Here is a 22,291-nt window from a genome sequence, read left to right on the forward strand (position 1 = left end):
GGTTAGCCTATCTACTATCACCCATGCAGCATTGTAGCCTGAAGATGTTCTAGGTAATCATACGACAAAGTCCATGAATATAGTATCCCATTTTTATTTTGAAATCTCTAGAGGTTGAAGTAATTCTGTAGATTTTTGGTGTTGTATCTTAACTCTTTGGAAAATGAGACACTTAGAGACAAACTCAGCTATATTTCTTTTCATCCCTTTCCATTGGAATCTTCCATTTAGATCTTAGTATGTCACGGCTCAAAATAAAGCCATGACCGATGCTTAGGAAATTAGTTTCCTAACAAGCCTAAAAGATTCGAATATTAGTTAAATAAGAAAATTACAAATAATTTTAATAAATTTACAAATACTAGAATGAATAGTTACACATTATTTTTAAGAAAAACATAAAATAGGTCAATATGGTTGGATCCTATCGTGACATTTGGAGCATATAACATCTAGAAACTCAACAAAGAATGAGTACTTATTGCAAATAATTATCCTTGGATAACCAAAGCTCACAATTGACTATCTATCTGTTCCTGAAATTTAAAAAAAATGGAGTGAGTTTTACAACTCAATGACTAGATAATACACTTATAATTCACATGAGACCATATAAATCATATTATCAAAATATATTTTATTTAGAAAATAGTAATTTATACAAATAAGTGAATCAATAAAGGAGGTCTCAATACAAAAATCAAATCAAATAATCCACACTTGGGTGGCTCCACCTCTAAGGGTAGCCATTTCCTCTTGTATGTCCAAACAGAATAACAGATCCAACGTGTGGCCTACATGTTAGGCTGGCAACGCCCCTGCTAGTTGAGGTCTGAGTCAGATGCATCTAAATTAACGTCATGACTGCCATTAACTACGGTTTTCTAATTCAAGCCTGCCAAACTAATTCAAAACATATAATTTCAAATACAACAAATCTTTGATCTTTCAAATATATAAGGTATCAAATCAAACCAAATCAAATGATACTTTTTCATCGAAAATCCCTTTTAATAATACTTTCCAAATCATAAAGGATTCTAACATATTTTACAATTCCAGAATAGCAAGTATCAATAATTAATTCTAAAATAATATAGTCTCATAAAACATATAGTCTCATGTGCAGATTAGAAATGGGTTTTCACTAGAATAAATATTTAGCTCTAATAAATCAATTATTCAAGTCAAATTAAAATTCTTTTTTTATAGTAGTTTTTGTAAATATAATTATAAGTTAAACGCAACGCATATCAAAATAAGTATAGATACAAAGGCAATAATTATAAATATAAAGCCTACTCACAAATTGGTCCCAAGGAACCGAAGAGACCACCAAGTTAAAGGGTGAGGAAGATTGAAGTAGAATGGAACAAAAGAGTACGGAATTTAGATTGATGCAGTGACAATGTAAGGTAGAGCTCATGACATTTTTAGGAAACTCTGACAGCAATAACAATGCCAGAATCAGCAATGAGATGGAATTGGTTGCTGTAGCAGCGTTTTCCAGCAACTGCAGCAGTGTTCTCCGACAACGCAGTAGTTTGGCGATGGCCTACAAGCTCCTCCCTCCTCCGCCACGACCTTTTTCTACCTCAGTGTCTCTCTTGTTCTGTTTGTCTCTCCTTTGCGAACTCTTTCTCTCTCTTCAAAGTCCCTCTCTCCGGACACTGTCACGACAACGATTGACAACTCCAGCGGCAACAACTACTATGGCAGCGGGGTGCTGCTTTTACGTTGAGTTCTTTTCCGGTGTCTTCTTCTTCGGTTAATCTCTCTACATCTCAACATTATACTTTAGTTCAAAATCATAATCTTTTAGAAACTCTACCCATCTTATTTATATCTTATTCAATTCCTTTTGATCAAACAAATATTTTAAATTCTTATGATTAATATACACCTTAAACTTTACTTCATATGAGAAATATCTCCAAATCCTTAATGGAAACACCACTGTTGTTAGTTCTAGGTCGTGAGTTGGATAGTTTTTCTTGTGGGACTTAAGTTGCCTAGAAACATATGCTACAATCCTTCCTTGCTGCATTATGACATATCCTAAACCTTTCTTAGATGCATCACAATACACTACAAAACTTTGTTGAGGATTGGGGATTATTAAGATAGAGGTGGATGTAAGCCAACGTTTAAACTCTTGAAAACCAGCTTCACAACTTTCTCTCCATACAAAAGGTAGACTTTTTCCTAGTCAACTTAGTCAAAGATAAAGCTACTTGAGAAAATCTTTTAATGAATCACCTATAATACCATGCTAACCCTAGAAAACTCCTAATCTTAGTGATAGTCTTTGGTCTTTCCCAACGTACCACTATTTCAACTTTACTAGGATCAACTGTTACCCCACTTTTTGCAATCACATGGCCTAAAAACTAAACCTCATTTTAACCAAAATTCACACTTTTCAAGCTTAGCATACAATTATTTTTGCTCTAGAATTTGTAAGACAATCCTGAAGTGTTGTTCATCTTCTTCAGTCTTAGAGGAGAATTGGTCTGCCCAAATATGGTTTTGAATATCCTATTCATGTAATCCATGAATACTACAGGAGCATTGGTCTGCCCAAAAGAAATTACAAGATATTTATAATGACCATATCTAGTTCTAAAAGCAGTCTTTGAAATTCCTTCTTGTTTTACTCTGATCTGATGATGACCAGACCTTAAATTTATTTCAGAGAAAACTAAAGCTCCGAACAACGGATCTAACAAGTCATTTATCCAAGGGAGTGATATTTATTCTTAATGGTAACTTTATTTAATTGTCCATAATCTATACACAAACTCATGCTACCATCCTCTTCTTTAACAAACAAAACTAGTGCATCCCAAGGAGACACACTCGGCCTAATGAATCTTTTAGTTAATAGATCCTCAAATTGTTTCTTAAGTTAAGTTAACTCTAAAAGGGAAATTTAGTAAAGTACAAAGGATAATGAACCTGTTCCTGAAATAAGATCAATAGAAAACTCGACATCTCATTCAGGTGGTAAGTTCATTATATCTGTTAAAATCATTGCTGGGAATTCTTTTACTACAAGTATGTTGTTTATAACTTGTTCGACCTTTGATTTTAAAAAATAGAGAAGAACACCTGATATCTTTTTAAAAAGACACTCATTTACTTGAATGGAATTAAGGTATGAGGAGCAAAAGATTTGGAAAGAAAGTTATTAGAAAAACAAACAAGTTTCTTACAATAATCTAAGAGGATACCATTTTTGGATAGCCACTCCATTTCAATGATGGTACCAATATTCTTTAAATATTGAGCAATTTAAATAAGTATTTGTGTGAGAAACTTTTACTCCTATATGAGTTGAAATAAGCAAACTGAAAGATAGAAGAGATTTGAGCAAATTTAACTTATTCACATAGTCAATGGATATAAAAGAATATTTAGCACCAGTATCATATAAGGCAATTAAGAGATTATTATTTAGAAAACATTTACCTTTGATCATGTTAGGAGAATCATTTGTTTCTCCTTCATTAAGAGAGAATACTCTTCCTTTAATTTTTGGCCTGCTATTAGAGTTACTTGCAGGTCATGAAACATTGTAGTTGTTGGCATAATGTATAGGTTTTCCTAGCACACATTTTGTCTAGCATAGCAAGATCTCGAACCATGAGAATTTTCACATGTTTTACACGGAATTGAGGGTTTTCTAGAAGATATCTGTTTATTTATTTTTGTATTTCTTTCTTTTTTAAAATTATTTTTCTTATGGTTTCTGTATCTCTCTTTCTCTTAAAGAAGGCATGTCTTTCTCTTTTAAACACAACTTTTAAGAAACTATTTTTTTCTATTTTACATCTATTTACTAAAAGAATGCAATCTTTTAATTCTAAAGTTACTATTTTTTCTACAGTTATGCTACACATACAAGTCTTTTTGGTTTACAAGTCTTACATGTTGGGCCAACAGAAGCTACGCTCACCCATAAAAGCATGTTAACACGTGTATCACGTTTCCAAAGTGCTCCTTCACTATTATGAACGCTCTTCTTCTTCTTTCCACGATGAAAACCACAACTGTCATTTTTCCTTTGCGTTTCTCCTCTTCCTCCTCTTCTTCCTTCTTCTTCTCCTTCTTCTTTGTGTTTCTCCTCCTTTTTTTTCGTGTGTTTCATCTTCATCGTTGTGTTTCTCCTCCTTCTTCTTTTGATTTTGCAACATTATGTATTTTTTATTCTTTGTTTGATTTTTTTCTCCCAAAAAGAATTATGAGAATATCAAATAAGAAAATGAAGAAGAAGAAGCAGCAGAAGATGAGGAGGAGGAAGAGAAAAAGTTCTGAATTATGTAAAACTTATCAGAATAAAAATACACCCAAATATCTTTGTTTTACACCCAAATTTGCTACAAATACAGAAATAAGTTATGCTATGTGTACACTAAAATCAACCACCAAAGTCAGCCACCAGTATAAAACACATACTGGAATACAAATATACATTGAAAATAAATTAAAGCACAGATGTATTTATACACAAATACATTGGTGGCTGATTTTAGTGGATGATTTTAGTGTACAAATAGCATTTTTGTACAGAAAAATGTTTCCTCTAATGCTGCATTTTTTTCTCTTCTTCTTCTTTTCCTTATTTCTTTCTTTCTTTTAGTTAAATGAATGTAAGTTCATCCTCTTTCAAGTAATTTTACAGCATTATGTGTTTCTTCTTCTTCTTTGTTTGATTTTTTTGTTTTTATTCTTGTTAAGAGAGTAAAACAAGAAGAAACTTGAGAAGGTAAAATAAAAAGGAAAAGATGAATAAGAAAAAAAGAAGAAGAAGATGGTGATGATGATGATGATGAAAAAAAAAGCAACAGCAAAAGATGAGGAGGAAAAAGAGGAAGAGTTTTGAATTATGCATAACTTATGGGAAAAAAAATACACCCAAATATCTTCGTTTTATACCCAAATATCTTCGTGTTACACCTAAATTTGCTGCAAATACAGAAAAATATTTCCTCTAATGCTGCATTTTTTTCTTCTGAATTGAACCACACCTCAGCCACTTGATTGGATTCAAAAATAATAATCAATTTTGTTCTGGTTCAATTGACAATCTGAACTTGAATTATTCATTATATTCAACAACGAGATAACTGATGATGGAGGAGAAAGAGAAAAAGAAAGGAACAGAAGAAAATCCAATGAAAAAAGGAGGAAAAGGAGGAGGAGGAAGAAGTGGTATTGATGACGACAGAAGAAGAAAAAAGGAGCGTGAAACATACGTGCCATAAGAGGCGCGTTTTAGGGAGTAAGTGAATTTCAGGACTTGTAAGACTTGTATAGCAAAAAAACTTGTATGTGGAGATTAATTCTTTTTTCTAATCTCCAGTCATAATCCTAGTTCAAATTCGGTGGCTTTCCATTGAATATCAGGGTGGTGTTTTAGTAATACAGAGAATTTGAAAAGTTCCTCAAACTTGTTGTCCATATACTTTCCAATGATCATACTTTTCTATTTGATTTGCATAAATTCAGTCTAGTATTCTTTTTTTTTACTATGAGAAAAATATTTGTCAAAAAATATTGTTTAAAAAATTTATCAAGTAATCTTTATTCCTTTAAATTCTAGGAGAATCTTAATACCTCGCCACCAGTGATCAACCTCTCCTTCTAACATATTTGTAGCAAAGGTTATCTTTTTAGTATCTACGTACTCCATGGTATTAGATATCTTTCCTAGCTTCTGAATTCAACATTGAGCTAGAACTAGATGATATTCACCATGAAAAAACTTTAGGTATATTTTTCTTAAAATCATATAGCCTACGATGGTTAGGATTCGTTACGAATTACTTTCTCTGTTTTAGCTTCCACTCCTCATGTGATCAATGAATTCTTTGTTAGATTTAGTTTGACGTCAAACAATGTCGGTCAAATATCGAATAGTTTCCAAAATTTTTTCCGAAGTATCATTTGACATATTTGGGTTTGTTATACTTCTCATATCATATAGCATAGTTATCAGAATTAGACCGAATTGTCCGATTCGATCGAAAAAATCAATGAACTGATAGTCTAGCCGGTTTGATTTGCATTCTAGACTGTCCTGGCACCTTGCCATGCCTAGGATTTTAAAAGACATGCTCCTTCCACTAAGCCAGTTACATTTCAATACATGCATTACCAATAATAATATATATTATAGATGTATATAACAATCAAGTGCTAACTTTCAATCACCAAAAGTTTTTCCTTTAAAATTCAATATTACTGCTATTTGTACTTCATCTTACTTTTAATTTATTTTATTTTATTTATTTTTGTTTTGATTATCACAATAATTTTATCACTTACTTTACGTCCTTTAAGCCTTTTTAAATTTAGTTTTTCTTTATAAATTTAATTTTTTTTAGATTTTTCTCCTCATACTAAAATTATTGGTTAAATTAAAATTTATATATAATTTAATTAAATTTAAGTTATTTGAAATATTTTTTATTGTATCTTTTTTGTTTTATAAATTATAATTTTATATATTTATTTAATTATTATCGGGTCAAACACTTCGACCAATAATCCACTGGTTGAACCACTGACCTAATGACCCAGTAACTTAATCGGGTTAATTATCGATTTGATTTTGATAACTATGTCATATAGTCCTACAAATATAAATATAACCAACATTGAGTTAATCAGGCTTAATATTGTAGAATTAATGCATCAAATATACTATAAGACATATAGTAAGAATAAAAAAATATATGATTCCTAGTTGTTTTAAACTACATATGTGAATTGTTGCCCCTGTTAGGGTTTTTTAGTGCTCTGTTAAGATTTCTTAACGGAGTTTCTACTACCGTCAAGACTACATTGTCAACGTTAATTAAATCTCAATACAAGTCTATGTAATCTGCATGGCTGAGACAACGAGGGATGAAGATCGGACCGAGGAAGACAACCGGAAAGGAGGTAGGAATGTGATTCTACTAGAAGAGGCAGACATATCAGAAGGTATTAACGCTTGCTCCAATAGTCTCTATGGCAGACTCTTTGCTTCCAAAACCTTCTCAGTTGGAACCATGGGGAATGCTTTAAAGGCTATATGGGGAAACCCGGAAGGATTTAGCGTGAGTGACAAAGGGGACAATTCCTTCCAATTCTTTTTTAATAAAGAAGTGGATGTCTTGCGTGTTGAACGTGGTTCTCCATTGCTATTCAAAGATTATGTGCTCCATTTCAAGAGATGGAAGGAAGATCAGAACTGTCATGAAGAGATTATTTCCAATTTTTCAATTTGGGTTCAATTTTGGGGTTTGCCAGAATCGTTTAAAACCCTCGAAGTTGGACGTAAATTGGAAGAGAGAATGGGCACAGTGTTGGAGATAGGTAAATTTCAGATGCAAGGCAGAGAAACTATGATTGTGAAGGCCAAAATCAATATTGATGTTGCCAGGAAAGTGAGGGATCAGTTAATAGTGGCAGGACCTAATAAAAAGGAGGTAGAAGTGGCATTGCGCTATGAAAGACTTGAAAAGTTCTGTACCTATTGCGCAAAATTGGGGCACGAGGTGAAAAGATGCCATGATCTGCTGAAGGACACAGAGAGTGATATGGTAAAAGAGGATGACATTGGCGAATGGGTTAAAGCCAGCCAAGTGGGAACGCGAATCTACTCTGAAGGAGAAAGAACATTCAACAACTCAACCCAAAATTAGAATAAGGCCACTCAACATAAGAAAAAACTGGTCTTAAACTGCTTATTGGAAGAATTTGCAAGGATGTCAATGCAAGAAGGGAAACAAAGTTTGAAACCACAAGATACTGGTAACAGGGCAGCACCTCAGTCACCTCAATCAGCCAGTTCTAGAACAGAATGTATGGAGGTTATCATAGCTGGTCAATTGATGAGCGGATAATTTATACGCTTTTTGGCATTGTTTTTAGTATGTTTTTAGTAGGATCTAGTTACTTTTAGGGATGTTTTCATTAGTTTTTATGTTAAATTCACATTTCTGGACTTTACTATGAGTTTGTGTGTTTTTCTGTGATTTTAGGTATTTTCTGGCTGAAATTGAGGGACTTGAGAAAAAATCAGATTCAGAGGTTGAAGAAGGACTGCTGATGTTGTTGGATTCTGACCTCCCTGCACTCAAAATGGATTTTCTGGAGCTACAGAACTTAAAATGGCGCGCTTCCAATTGCGTTGGAAAGTAGACATCCAGGGCTTTCCAGCAATAGATAATAGTCCATACTTTGCCCGAGTTTAGATGACGCAAACTGGCGTTCAACGCCAGCTCTCTGCCCAATTCTGGCGTCCAGCGCCAGAAACAAGTTGCAAAGTGGAGTTCAACGCCCAAAATGGCACAAAAGCTGGCGTTCAACTCCAAGAATGACCTCTCCACGTGTAGACTTCAAGCTCAGCCCAAGCACACACCAAGTGGGCTCTGGAAGTGGATTTATGCATCAATTACTTACTTCTGTAAACCCTAGTGACTAGTTTATTATAAATAGAACTTGTTATCATTGTATTAGTAGTCTTGGTTACTCCGGTTCCCCTCTGGGGCCGAGACCAATGAACTCTATTATCACTTATGTATTTTCAATGGTAGAGTTTCTGCACTCCATAGATTAAGGTGTGGAGCTCTGCTGTTCCTCAAGGATTAATGCAAAGTACTACTGTTTTCTATTCAATTCAACTTATTCAGTTTCTAAGATATTCATTCGCACTTCAACCTGAATGTGATGAACGTGACAATCATCATCATTCCCTATGAACGCGTGCCTGACAACCACTTCCATTCTACATTAGATTGAATGGGTATCTCTTAGATCTCTTAATCAGAATCTTTGTGGTATAAGCTAGATTGATGGCGGCATTCATGAGAGTCCGGAAAGTCTAAACCTTGTCCGTGGTATTCCGAGTAGGACTCTGGGATTGAATGACTGTGACGAACTCCAAACTCGCGAGTGCTAGGCGTAGTGACAGACGCAAAAGGATAGTAAATTCTATTCCAGTATGATCGAGAACCTCCAAGATGATTAGCCATGCAGTGACAGCGCATCGGACCATTTTCACAAGAGAGGAATAGGATGCAACCAACGATAAGGGTGATGCCTCCAGACAATTAGCCGTGCTGTGACAGAGCATTTGGACCATTTTCCCGAGAGGATTGAAAGTAGCCATTGGCACCGGTGACATCCTTACATAAAGCCAGCCATAGAAAGGAGTAAGACGGATTGGATGAAGACAGCAGGAAAGCAGAGGTTCAGAGGAATGAATGCATCTCCATACGCTTATCTGAAATTCTCACCAATGATTTACATAAGTATTTCTATCCTTATTTTAGTATTAATTTCGAAAACTCCATAACTATTTTATATCCGCCTGACTGAGATTTACAAGGTAACTATAGCTTGCTTCATACCAACAATCTCCGTGGGATCGACCCTTACTCACGTAAGGTTTATTACTTGGACGACCCAGTGCACTTGCTGGTTAGTTATGCGAAGTTGTGAAGATATGTTTAGACCATGGTTCTGTGCATCCGTTTTTGGTGCCATCGCCAGGGAATCAATTTCAAACAATAATTCACAACCTGAGTAACAATTTCGCATACCAAGTTTTTGGCGCCATTGCCGGGGATTGTTAGAGTTTGGACAATTGATGGTTCATCTTGTTGCTCAGATTGGGTAACTTTCTTTTTGTTTTCTTTTCAAAAAGTTTTCAAAAAAAATTTTTTTTCAAAAAAATCTTTCAAAAATTTCTCCTTTGTTTTCAAAAAAAAAAATTTTTTAAATGTTTTCAAAAAAATTTTTTCTTCAGAATTTTTAAGAATGAATTCTAGTGTTTCATAAAGCATGTTGAAGCCTGACTGGCTGTAAAGCCATGCCTGTAGGGCATGTTAGGCGTGTCATGTCTAAGTTACATACTAAAGCTTGGCTAGCTATTAAGCCATGCCTGACCCTTTGATTGGAGCTTTAGACTAAAGAGCATAAGATTCGTGGAATTCATATTAAAAATTTTGGAATCCTTATTTTTCTTTTTCAAAATGATTTTCGAAAAAATTAAAAGAAAATACAAAAAAAATCATAAAATCATAAAAATCAAAAATATTTTTGTGTTTCTTGTTTGAGTCTTGAGTCATGTTATAAGTTTGGTGTCAATTGCATACTCATCTTGCATTTTTTTTCAAAAATTTTCATGCATTCATAGTGTTCTTCATGATCTTCAAGTTGTTCTTGGTAAGTCTTCTTGTTTGATCTTTGCATTTGCATGGTTTGTGTCTTTTCATGTTTTTCATATGCATTCTTGAATTCTTAGGGTCTAAGCATTAAAGAATTCTAAGTTTGGTGTCTTGCATGTTTTCTTTGCATTAAAAATTTTTCAAAAATATGTTCTTGATGTTCATCATGATCTTCATAGTGTTCTTGGTGTTCATCCTAACATTCATAGTATTCTTGCATGCATTCATTGTTTTGATCTAAAAATTTCATGCATTGCATCATTTTAGTGTTTTTCTCTCTCATCATTAAAAATTCAAAAATAAAAAAAAAATATCCTTCCCTTTTTCTTCTCATCAAATTCGAAAATTTCAGTTGACTTTTTCAAAAATTTTTAAAATCAAGTTGTTTCTTATGAGTCAAATCAAATTTTCAATTTGAAAATCTTATCTTTTTCAAAATCTTTTTCAAAAATCAAATCTTTTTCATTTTTCTTAGTTATTTTCAAAAATTCTAAAAACATTTTTCAAAAAAAAAAATCTTTTTCTATTTTTATCACATAATTTTCGAAAATAACATCATCAATTAATGTTTTGATTCAAAAATTTCAAGTTTGTTACTTGCTTGTTAAGAAAGATTCAAACTTTAAGTTCTAGAATCATATCTTGTGATTTTTTGTGAATCAAGTCATTAATTGTGATTTTAAAAATCAAATCTTTTTCAAAAACTAATTTCAATCATATCTTTTCAAAAATATCTTCTTATCTTACCTTTTTCAAAAATTTGATTTCAAAATATCTTTTCTAACTTCTTATCTTCTTATCTTTTCAAAATTGATTTTCAAAATTTGTTTCAACTAACTAACTAACTCTTTGTTTGTTTCTTACCTTTTTCAAAACTACCTAACTAACTCTCTAATTTTCGAAAATATCTTCCCTCTTTTTCAAAATTTCTTTTTAATTAGACTAATTATTTTATTTTTTATTTGAATTTTCGAAAAACTACTAACCTTTTTCAAAAACTATTTTCGAAAATCACTAACTCTTTTTCAAAAATTATTTTCGAAAATCCTTCTCCCTCATCTCCTTCTATTTATTTATTCATCTACTAACACTTCTCTTCATCTCACATCTCTGCTCCTATCATCACCTTGGTGTTTGGATTCTTCATTCTTCTTCACCCCTATTCCTTTTCTTCTTCTACTAACAATAAGGAACCTCTTTACTGTGACATAGAGGATTCCTCTTCTTTTCTTTTTCTCTTCTCTTTCTTATGAGCAAGGACAAAGAAAAAGGCATTCTTGTTGAAGCTGATCCAGAACCTGAAAGGACTCTGAAGAGAAAACTAAGAGAAGCTAAATTACAACAATCCAGAGACAACCTTATTGAAAATTTCGAACAAGTAAAGGAGATGGCAGCCGAACCCAACAACAATAATGCAAGGAGAATGCTTGGTGACTTTACTGCACCTAATTCCAATTTATATGGAAGAAGCATCTCCATTCCTACCATTGGAGCAAATAATTTTGAGCTGAAACCTCAGCTAGTTTCTCTGATGCAGCAGAACTGCAAGTTTCATGGACTTCCATCTGAAGATCCTTTTCAGTTCTTAACTGAATTCTTGCAGATCTGTGATACTGTTAAGACTAATGGAGTAGATCCTGAAGTCTACAGGCTCATGCTTTTCCCTTTTGCTGTAAGAGACAAAGCTAGAATATGGTTGGACTCTCAATCCAAAGACAGCCTGAACTCTTGGGATAAGCTGGTCACGGCTTTCTTAGCCAAGTTCTTTCCTCCTCAAAAGCTGAGCAAGCTTAGAGCTGATGTTCAAACCTTCAGACAGAAAGAAGGTGAATCCCTCTATGAAGCTTGGGAAAGATACAAGCAGCTGACCAAAAAGTGTCCTTCTGACATGCTTTCAGAATGGACCATCCTGGATATATTCTATGATGGTTTATCTGAGCTATCAAAGATGTCATTGGATACTTCTGCAGGTGGATCCATTCACCTAAAGAAAACGCCTGCAGAAGCTCAAGAACTCATTGACATGGTTGCTAATAACCAGTTTATGTACACTTCTGAGAGGAATCCTGTGAGTAATGGGATGCCTATGAAGAAGGGAGTTCTTGAAATTGATACTCTGAATGCCATATTGGCTCAGAATAAAATATTGACTCAGCAAGTCAATATGATTTCTCAGAGTCTGAATGGAATGCAAGCTGCATCCAACAGTACTCAAGAGGCATCTTCTGAGGAAGAAGCTTATGATCCTGAGAACCCTGCAATAGCAGAGTTAAAATACATGGGTGAACCATATGGAAACACCTACAATCCATCATGGAGAAATCACCCAAATCTTTCATGGAAGGATCAAAAGCCTCAACAAGGCTTTAATAATGGTGGAAGAAATAGGTTTAGCAATAGCAAGCCTTTTCCATCATCCACTCAGCAACAAACAGAGAATTCTGAGCAGAATTCATCTAGCTTAGCAAATTTAGTCTCTGATCTATCTAAGGCCACTGTGAGTTTCATGAATGAAACAAGGTCTTCCATTAAAAATTTGGAAGCACAAGTGGGCCAGCTGAGTAAAAGGATCACTGAAATCCCTCCTAGTACTCTCCCAAGCAATACAGAAGAGAATCCAAAAGGAGAGTGCAAGGCCATTGAATTAATTACCATGGCTGAACCCACAAGAGAGGAGAAGGACGTGAATCCCAAGGAGGAAGACCTCCTGGGACGTCCAGTGATCAATAAGGAGCTTCCCTCTGAGGAACCTAAGGAATCTGAGACTCATCTAGAGACCATAGAGATTCCTTTGAACCTCCTTATGCCATTCATGAGCTCTGATGAGTATTCCTCTTCTGAAGAGAATGAGGATGTTACTGAAGAGCAAGCTGCCAAGTTCCTTGGTGCAATCATGAAGCTAAATGCCAAATTATTTGGTATTGAAACTTGGGAAGATGAACCTCCCTTGTTCACCAATGAACTAAGTGATCTGGATCAACTGACATTGCCTCAGAAGAGACAGGATCCTGGAAAGTTCATAATACCTTGTACCATAGGCACCATGATCTTTAAGGCTCTGTGTGACCTTGGTTCAGGAATAAACCTCATGCCCCTCTCTGTAATAGAGAAAATGGGAATCTATGGGGTGCAAGCTGCTAAAATCTCATTAGAGATGGCAGACAATTCAAGAAAACAGGCTTATGGACAAGTAGAGGACGTGTTAGTAAAGGTTGAAGGCCTTTACATCCCTACTGATTTCATAGTCCTGGATACTGGAAAGGAAGAGGATGAATCCATCATCCTAGGAAGACCTTTCCTAGCCACAGCAAGAGCTGTGATTGATGTGGACAGAGGAGAATTGATCCTTCAATTAAATAAGGACAACCTTGTGTTTACAACTCAAGGATCTCTCTCTGCATCCATGGAGAGGAAGCAGAAAAAGCTTCTCTCAAAGCAGAGTCAACCAAAGCCCCCACAGTCAAACTCTAAGTTTGGTGTTGGGAGGCCACAACCAAACTCTAAGTTTGGTGTCAAACCCCCATATCCAAACTCTAAGTTTGGTATTGGGAGGTCTCAACAAAGCTTTGCACATCTATGAGGCTCCATGAGAGCCCACTGTCAAGCTATTGACATTAAAGAAGCGCTTGTTGGGAGGCAACCCAATGTTTATTTATCTAATTTTATTTTTGTCTTTCATGTTTTCTTAGGTTCATGATCATGTGGAGTCACAAAATAAACGAAAAATTTAGAAACAGAATCAAAAACAGCGGAAGAAAAATCACACCCTGGAGGAAGCACCTGTCTGGCGTTCAACACCAGAACAAAGCATGGTTCTGGCGCTGAACGCCCAAAATGGGCAGTATCTGGGCGCTGAACGCCCAAAATGGGCAGTATCTGGGCGCTGAACGCCAGAATTGCACCCTGGAGAAGAGCTGGCGCTGAACGCCCAGAACAAGCATGGTTCTGGCGTTCAACGCCAGAAATGGGCAACAAATGGGCGTTGAACGCCCAAAATGGGCACCAACCTGGCGCTGAACGCCCAGAGTTGTGTGCAAGGGCATTTTACATGCCTAATTTGGTGCAAGGTTTTAAATCCTTGAACACCTCAGGATCTGTGGACTCCACAGGATCATCTCAGGATCTGTGGACCCCACAGGATCCCCACCTACCTCCACTCACTCTCTTCTCTCTTCTCAATCATCCTCTATTCCCAATAAACACTCTTCCCCAAAATCCTTCACCTATCACCTCCATCTCTCTTTCCTATTAACCCTTCACCACTCACATCCACCCACTCTTCCCCATAAACCTACCCAATAAACTCCACCTACCTTCAAAATTCAAATCAATTTCCCACCCAAACCCACCCATATGGCCGAACCTTAACCCCCCCTCCCTTCCCTATATAAAGCCTTCCATTCTTCCTCATTTTCCCATAACACAACCCTCTCTTCTCTTCTTGGCCGAAACACACCTCCCCCCTCTTCTCCATCTTTTCTTCTTCTTCTTCATCTAATTCTTTATTTTCTTGCTCGAGGGCGAGCAATATTCTAAGTTTGGTGTGGTAAAAGCATAAGCTTTTTGTTTTTCCATTACCATTGATGGCACCTAAGACCGGAGAATCCTCTAGAAAAGGGAAAGGGGAGACAAAAACTTCCACCTCCGAGTCATGGGAGATGGAAAGATTCATCTCCAAAGCTCATCAAGACCACTTCTATGATGTTGTGGCCAAGAAGAAGGTGATCCCCGAGGTCCCTTTCAAACTCAAAAGAAATGAGTATCCGGAGATCCGACATGAAATTCAAAGAAGAGGTTGGGAAGTTCTAACAAATCCCATCCAACAAGTCGGCATCCTAATGGTTCAAGAGTTCTATGCCAATGCATGGATCACCAAGAACCATGATCAAAGTAAGAACCCGGATCCAAAGAACTATGTTACAATGGTTCGGGGGAAATACTTGGATTTTAGTCTAGAAAATGTGAGGTTGGCGTTTAACTTGCCTATGATGCAAGGAGATGAACGCCCCTACACTAGAAGGGTCAACTTTAATCAAAGGTTGGACCAAGTCCTCATGGACATATGTATGGAAGGAGCTCAATGGAAGATTGACTCCAAAGGCAAGCCGGTTCAACTAAGAAGATTGGACCTCAAGCCTGTGGCTAGAGGATGGTTGGAGTTCATCCAACGCTCCATCATCTCCACTAGCAACCGATCTGAAGTTACTGTGGATCGGGCCATCATGATCCATAGCATCATGATTGGAGAAGAAGTAGAGGTTCATGAAGTCATCTCCCTTGAACTCTACAAAATAGCCAAAAAGCCCTCTCCTGGGGCAAGGCTAGCTTTTCCTCATCTTATCTGCCATCTATGTTACTCAGCTGGAGCTTCCATAGAAGGAGACATTCACATTGAGGAAGAGAAGCCCATCACTAAGAAAAAGATGGAGCAAGCAAGAGAGCCCATTCATGGAGCTCAAGAGGCGCAGGAAGCTCATCACCATGAGATCCCGGAGATGCCTCATATGCATTTTCCTCCACAAAACTATTGGGAGCAAATCAACACCTCCCTAGGAGAATTAAGTTCCAACATGGGACAACTAAGGGTGGAACATCAAGAGCACTCCATCATCCTTCATGAAATAAGAGAAGATCAAAAAGCAATGAGGGAGGAGCAACAAAGACAAGGAAGAGACATAGAAGAGCTCAAGGACATCATTGGTTCCTCAAGAAGGAAACGCTACCATCACTAAGGTGGACTCATTCCTTGTTCTTACTTTCTCTGTTTTTCATTTTCTCTATGATAAGTGCTTATCTATGTTTGTGTCTTCATTACATGATCATTAGTAGTTAGTAACTTTGTCTTAAAGTTATGAATGTCCTATGAATCCATCACCTCTCTTAAATGAAAAATGTTTTAATTCAAAAGAACAAGAAGTACATGAGTTTTGAATTTATCCTTGAACTTAGTTTAATTATATTGATGTGGTGACAATGCTTCTTGTTTTCTGAATGTATGCTTGAACAGTGCATATGTCTTTTGAAGTTGTTGTTTAAGAATGTTAAATATGTTGGCTCTTGAAAGAATGATGACTATAATCTGAAAAATCATAAAAATGATTCTTGAAGCAAGAAAAAGCAGCAAAGAACAAAGCTTGCAGGAAAAAAAAGGGCGAAAAAAAAAATAGAAAGAAAGAGAAAAAGCAAGCAGAAAAAGCCAAAAGCTCTTAAAACCAAGAGGCAAGAGCAAAAAGCCAATAACTCTTAAAACCAAAAGGCAAGGGCAAATAAAGAGGATCTCAAGGCTTTGAGCATCAGTGGATAAGAGGGCCTACAAGAATAAAATCCTGGTCTAAGCGGCTAAACCAAGCTGTCCCTAACCATGTGCTTGTGGCGTGTAGGTGTCAAGTGAAAACTTGAGACTGAGCGGTTAAAGTCAAGGTCCAAAGCAAAAAAAGAGTGTGCTTAAGAACCCTGGACACCTCTAATTGGGGACTTTAGCAAAGCTGAGTCACAATCTGAAAAGGTTCACCCAATTATGTGTCTGTGGCATTTATGTATCCGGTGGTAATACTGGAAAACAAAGTGCTTAGGGCCACGGCCAAGACTCATAAAATAGTTGTGTTCAAGAATCATCATACTGAACTAGGAGAATCAATAACACTATCTGAACTCTGAGTTCCTATAGATGCCAATCATTCTGAACCTCAATGGATAAAGTGAGATGCCAGAACTATTCAAGAGGCAAAAAGCTACAAGTCCCGCTCATCTGATTGAAGCTATGTTTCATTGATAGTTTGGAATTTATAGTATATTCTTTTCTTTTTATCCTATTTGATTTTCAGTTGCTTGGGGACAAGCAACAATTTAAGTTTGGTGTTGTGATGAGCGGATAATTTATACGCTTTTTGGCATTGTTTTTAGTATGTTTTTAGTAGGATCTAGTTACTTTTAGGGATGTTTTCATTACATTTCTGGACTTTACTATGAGTTTGTGTGTTTTTCTGTGATTTCAGGTATTTTCTGGCTAAAATTGAGGGACTTGAGCAAAAATCAGATTCAGAGGTTGAAGAAGGACTGCTGATGCTGTTGGATTCTGACCTCCCTGCACTCAAAATGGATTTTCTGGAGCTACGGAACTCAAAATGGCGCGCTTCCAATTGCGTTGGAAAGTAGACATACAGAGCTTTCCAGCAATATATAATAGTCCATACTTTACCCGAGTTTAGACGACGCAAACTGGCGTTCAACGCCAGCTCTCTGCCCAATTCTGGCGTCCAGCGCCAGAAACAAGTTGCAAAGTGGAGTTCAACGCCCAAAATGGCACAAAAGCTGGCGTTCAACTCCAAGAATGACCTCTCCACGTGTAGACTTCAAGCTCAGCCCAAGCACACACCAAGTGGGCCCCGGAAGTGGATTTATGCATCAATTACTTACTTCTGTAAACCCTAGTGACTAGTTTATTATAAATAGAATTTGTTATCATTGTATTAGTAGTCTTGGTTACTCCGGTTCCCCTCTGGGGCCGAGACCAATGAACTCCATTATCACTTATGTATTTTCAATGGTAGAGTTTCTGCACTCCATAGATTAAGGTGTGGAGCTCTGCTGTTCCTCAAGGATTAATGCAAAGTACTACTGTTTTCTATTCAATTCAACTTATTCAGTTTCTAAGATATTCATTCGCACTTCAACCTGAATGTGATGAACGTGACAATCATCATCATTCCCTATGAACGCGTGCCTGACAACCACTTCCGTTCTACATTAGATTGAATGAGTATCTCTTAGATCTCTTAATCAGAATCTTCGTGGTATAAGCTAGATTGATGGCGGCATTCATGAGAGTCCGGAAAGTCTAAACCTTGTCCGTGGTATTCCGAGTAGGACTCTGGGATTGAATGACTGTGACGAACTCCAAACTCGCGAGTGCTGGGCGTAGTGACAGACGCAAAAGGATAGTAAATTCTATTCTAGTATGATCGAGAACCTCCAAGATGATTAGCCATGCAGTGACAGCGCATCGGACCATTTTCACAAGAGAGGAATAGGATGCAACCAACGACAAGGGTGATGCCTCCAGACGATTAGCCGTGCTGTGACAGAGCATTAGGACCATTTTCCCGAGAGGATTGAAAGTAGCCATTGGCACCGGTGACATCCTTACATAAAGCCAGCCATAGAAAGGAGTAAGACAGATTGGATGAAGACAGTAGGAAAGCAGAGGTTCAGAGGAATGAATGCATCTCCATACGCTTATCTGAAATTCTCACCAATGATTTACATAAGTATTTCTATCCTTATTTTAGTATTAATTTCGAAAACTCCATAACTATTTTATATCCGCCTGACTGAGATTTACAAGGTGACCATAGCTTGCTTCATACCAACAATCTCCGTGGGATTGACCCTTACTCACGTAAGGTTTATTACTTGGACGACCCAGTGCACTTGCTGGTTAGTTATGCGAAGTTGTGAAGATATGTTTAGACCATGGTTCTGTGCATCCGTTTTTGGTGCCATCGCCAGGGAATCAATTTCGAACAATAATTCACAACCTGAGTAACAATTTCGCATACCATCAATCCAATGCCAAGGAGGATGAAGGGCAGCTTATGCAATTCGCTATTGGGCAGTGTCTCACCACAGAGAAAGGTAGGAAGTGGAAAAGGTTAGCAAGACAAGGTGCTGGAGGGTCAGATACTAAAAGTGAATCCAAAAGAAGGTTGATGAGTGGTATAGCTGAAAGATCTACAAAGAAAGCAAGAACATAGGATGAAAATGCAGTTGAACAGATGGTGGAGGGTGCCAGCCTATAAATGGCACCCAAGGCGCCATGAGAACTATAGTTTGGAATTGTCGAGGTTTGGGGAGACCCCTGACAATTCACACCCTAAAAGGGATCTGTAAATCCCACTCCCCCGAGATTGTGTTTATAAGTGAAGCAAAGAACCAATCGATAGGTGGAAGCAAAACTTCGGGTATGCGGCTACGAAAACTGGCATATTGTTAACTCGGCAGGAGTGGCAGGAGGACTTGTGCTAGCTTGAAAGGACAGCATCAATGTTCAAATTATTAACAGTGGAGAACTCTTTGTGGCAGCCGAAATTAAGGAAGTCGGAAGCAGTGAGGTATGGGTGTTCATTGGTGTCAATTTGAGTTGTTCGGAACAAATTCGATCCTTATAGTTTGAGGAGCTTACAACAATGAGCCAACACTTGGGAGGAAAAGTGGTAATAGCAGGCGATTTCAATGCTATAACAAGCCAAGCGGAAAAGGAGGGTGGAGGCCAAAAATCAGCAACCACCATTGCAACATTCACTAATTTTATTGACAGTAACGAATTAGTGGATATTGGAATGGTGGGATGCCCTTTCACGTGGACAAATCGAAGACAAGGAGAGGATTTGGGGAAGGAGAGGCTTGACCACTATTTAGTTAAGATGGGATGGAAGCTGAAGTTTCCGAATGCAGTGGTGCACAGGCTCACAGAGTCAGGCTCGGATCATGCTCCAATCTTGATGGAAACCGAACCTCAATCCTGGCATAGTAAAAGGCATTTTAAATACCAGAAACATTAGTGTAGAGAAGAGGATGTCAAGAGAATTGTCAGTGAAGTGTGGAGAATGGAAGTTGTAGGCTTGGCTATGTTCTCCTTGGCCCAAAAGTTGAAAGATTGTAGACATAGACTAGTTCAATGGCAGAAAACTCACAAAGCAAACTCCCGGAAAGAAATTGAGGACCTTCAAGCTAAACTAGAGGAGTTGCGGGTGGCTGGAATCAATGGGGGGGAGAGGAGGTTACCAGTTTGGAGGAGAAGTTGGAGCTGGCATATTTGAAAGAAGAGAGCTATTGGCGAGAAAAATCTAGAGTCAAGTGGCTAAAAGAAGGAGATTAGAACACTAGATTCTTTCACAAGAAATTTCAATCAAGGGTGCGAAGGAACAAAATTTGGAGATTAGTAGAGAGGGACAATGAGATTGCATCGAAATCGGAGGATATTGCAAAGGTAGCTGAAGACTACTTTTGCGATATTTTTACTTCTTCTTGTTCGGCTGATCCGAATCCATACTTAGAGGATTTGGAGCCTAAGGTTACAGCTTTCATGAACCGCAGGCTCCAAAGGCCGGTAACTATGGATGAGGTCAAAAGAGCTACATTTAGTGTTCATGCTCAGAGTGCTCCTGGTGATGACGGGTTTACAGCTAAGTTTTTTCACTTTTTCTGGGATATAATTGGAGGTGACATTTTTAAGGCAGTGAGAAGTTTCTTTCACAGTGGAAGAATTCTAAAAAGCTTCAATCATACTCAAATTTGTTTGATTTCAAAGGTGCCAGATGCCAGTGACATGACTCAGGTACGACCGATTAGTTTGTCTTCAGTTATGTATAAAATTATTTCTAAAATTATGGTGCACCGATTACAAGGTATTATGAATAAAATTATAAGCCCAAATCAGAGTGCGTTTCTCAAAGGTAGACTTATTTCAGATAATATTCTAATTGCCCACGAATGTATGCACTATTTGAAAAATAAGAGAAGTGGGGAAGAGCATGAGATAGCTATTAAACTAGACATGAGCAAGGCTTATGATAGGGTTGAATGGCATTTCTTATGGTATATTATGAATAAGCTGGGCTTTGATGCTAAATGATTAACTGGACTAAGGAATTGGTAACGACTGTTTCTTACTCTGTTGTTGTGGAAGGTCAACCTTTTGGCTATTTTAGGCCAAATAGGGGCATCCGACAGGGTGACCCCCTATCTCCATATCTCTTTCTTTTTTGTGCAGAAGGACTTTCCTTCTTGCTACACAAGGCAGAGCAAAACAGATTAATTCAAGGAGTTCAAGTTAATCGAAGATGCCAAACAGTTAATCACATTTTGTTTACTGATGATTCAATCCTTTTTTGCAAGAGAGCACCTAATACAAGCCAAAGTATTCTAGAATTGCTAGAGATCTATGAGGGTTTCAGTGGGCAAAAAGTCAATTTGAATAAGTCGGCCATCTTTTTCAGTCACAACACACCTCAGAACACAAGACTAGCAATTGCTCAGACACTAAATATTGAACATATCGGAGTACAAGACAAATACCTGGGGCTGTCCTCCATAGTCCAAAAATCAAAGAAAGCAACCTTTGGAGCTATCAAGGATAAAGTTCAGAAGAGGATTATGGGTTGGAAAAGAAGTCTATTGTCATCAGGTGGCAGAACACGCTATTGAGAGCGGTGGGTGAGGCGATTCCTATTTATACACTCTCTTGTTTCAAGCTTCTAGACACGCTGTTGACTGAGATTCATAGCATGCTCTTGCAATTTTGGTGGGGTCAAAAAGGCATAGAATGAAGAATGGTTTGGATTAAATGGGACACAATGACGAAATCGAAAAAAGATGGAGGGCTGGGGATCAAGGACCTAAGGGCACAAAATTTGGCCTTATTGGGCAAGCAATGTTGGCGTCTAATGAAATACCGTAATTCTACTCTATCAAGAATGCTCAAGGCTAAATATTTCAGATATACAGATTTTCTACATGCAGATATAAGAAGCATACCGTCGTGGGGCTGGAGAAGTGTTCTTGAAGGGCGCAAGGTGATCGAGAAAGGCTTGTTATGGAAAATAGGCTCTGGTACTCATGTCCGCATCTTTCATGACCCTTGGCTCCCACCACCAGTGCCCTTTAATGTCCCTCAAAATGCACTCACAATCCAGCCAAATCTGCAAGTGTATTACGTTAGTGCGTTACTAAATCCTGATAGAAGCTGGAACAGAAATCTGATTGAGTCAATTTTTTCAGTTGATATATGCAATAATTTTTTTTCAATCAAACCAACAGAGGAGGAGGATGAAGTTAATTGGTGCTGGATAAAATCTGGTATATATGAAGTTAGGTCAGGATACAAAATTGCTTATGGATTCTTTCATTCTCCTAATTCATTGAGGCCCCAGAACATACAGAACAACAAAGTATGGAATAGCATTTGGGAATTGAAATTACCTCATAAAATTAAGATTTTTCTATGGAAGAGTCTTCATGAAAAGCTTCCGGTGTTACAACAAGTTCATAGCCGGTTCGCATCCACCCCT

At 37.3% G+C, this 22,291-nt stretch overlaps 2 protein-coding genes and 1 non-coding gene across 3 annotated transcripts; 2 read left to right on the forward strand and 1 right to left on the reverse strand.

The window, feature by feature from the left end:
* Nucleotides 1–6,893: 6,893 nt before the first annotated feature.
* Nucleotides 6,894–7,694, forward strand: LOC107636713 (uncharacterized). The gene has a single exon (XM_016340206.1). The coding sequence runs from the start codon at nucleotides 6,894–6,896 to the stop codon at nucleotides 7,692–7,694; it is 801 nt and encodes a 266-aa protein (XP_016195692.1).
* Nucleotides 7,695–12,009: 4,315 nt separating this feature from the next.
* Nucleotides 12,010–12,117, reverse strand: LOC148568673 (small nucleolar RNA R71). The gene has a single exon (XR_015882081.1). It is a non-coding gene; the product is annotated as a small nucleolar RNA R71 (small nucleolar RNA).
* Nucleotides 12,118–19,408: 7,291 nt separating this feature from the next.
* On the forward strand, nucleotides 19,409–21,428 carry LOC107636712 (uncharacterized). Its single transcript, XM_016340205.1, has 3 exons — nucleotides 19,409–19,758; nucleotides 20,136–20,559; nucleotides 21,120–21,428. Exons 1-3 carry the CDS (start codon nucleotides 19,409–19,411, stop codon nucleotides 21,426–21,428), a joined length of 1,083 nt encoding a protein of 360 aa, XP_016195691.1.
* The last annotated feature ends 863 nt before the right edge of the window (nucleotides 21,429–22,291 follow it).

Source organism: Arachis ipaensis, chromosome B4, assembly GCF_059453495.1.
Source record: "Arachis ipaensis isolate K30076 ecotype BB chromosome B4, ASM5945349v1, whole genome shotgun sequence".
Classification (NCBI taxonomy): Eukaryota; Viridiplantae; Streptophyta; class Magnoliopsida; order Fabales; family Fabaceae; genus Arachis; species Arachis ipaensis.

Coding starts and splice junctions, on each gene's coding strand:
- LOC107636712 (XM_016340205.1), top strand. CDS start 19,409: ATGAGCCAACACTTGGGAGGAAAAGTGGTAATAGCAGGCGATTTCAAT. Junction 19,759..20,135: donor CAATCCTGGCATAGTAAAAG/GCATTTTAAATA, acceptor ATTTCAATCAAG/GGTGCGAAGGAACAAAATTT. Junction 20,560..21,119: donor ATGCCAGTGACATGACTCAG/GTACGACCGATT, acceptor CTTTTTTGCAAG/AGAGCACCTAATACAAGCCA.
- LOC107636713 (XM_016340206.1), top strand. CDS start 6,894: ATGGCTGAGACAACGAGGGATGAAGATCGGACCGAGGAAGACAACCGG.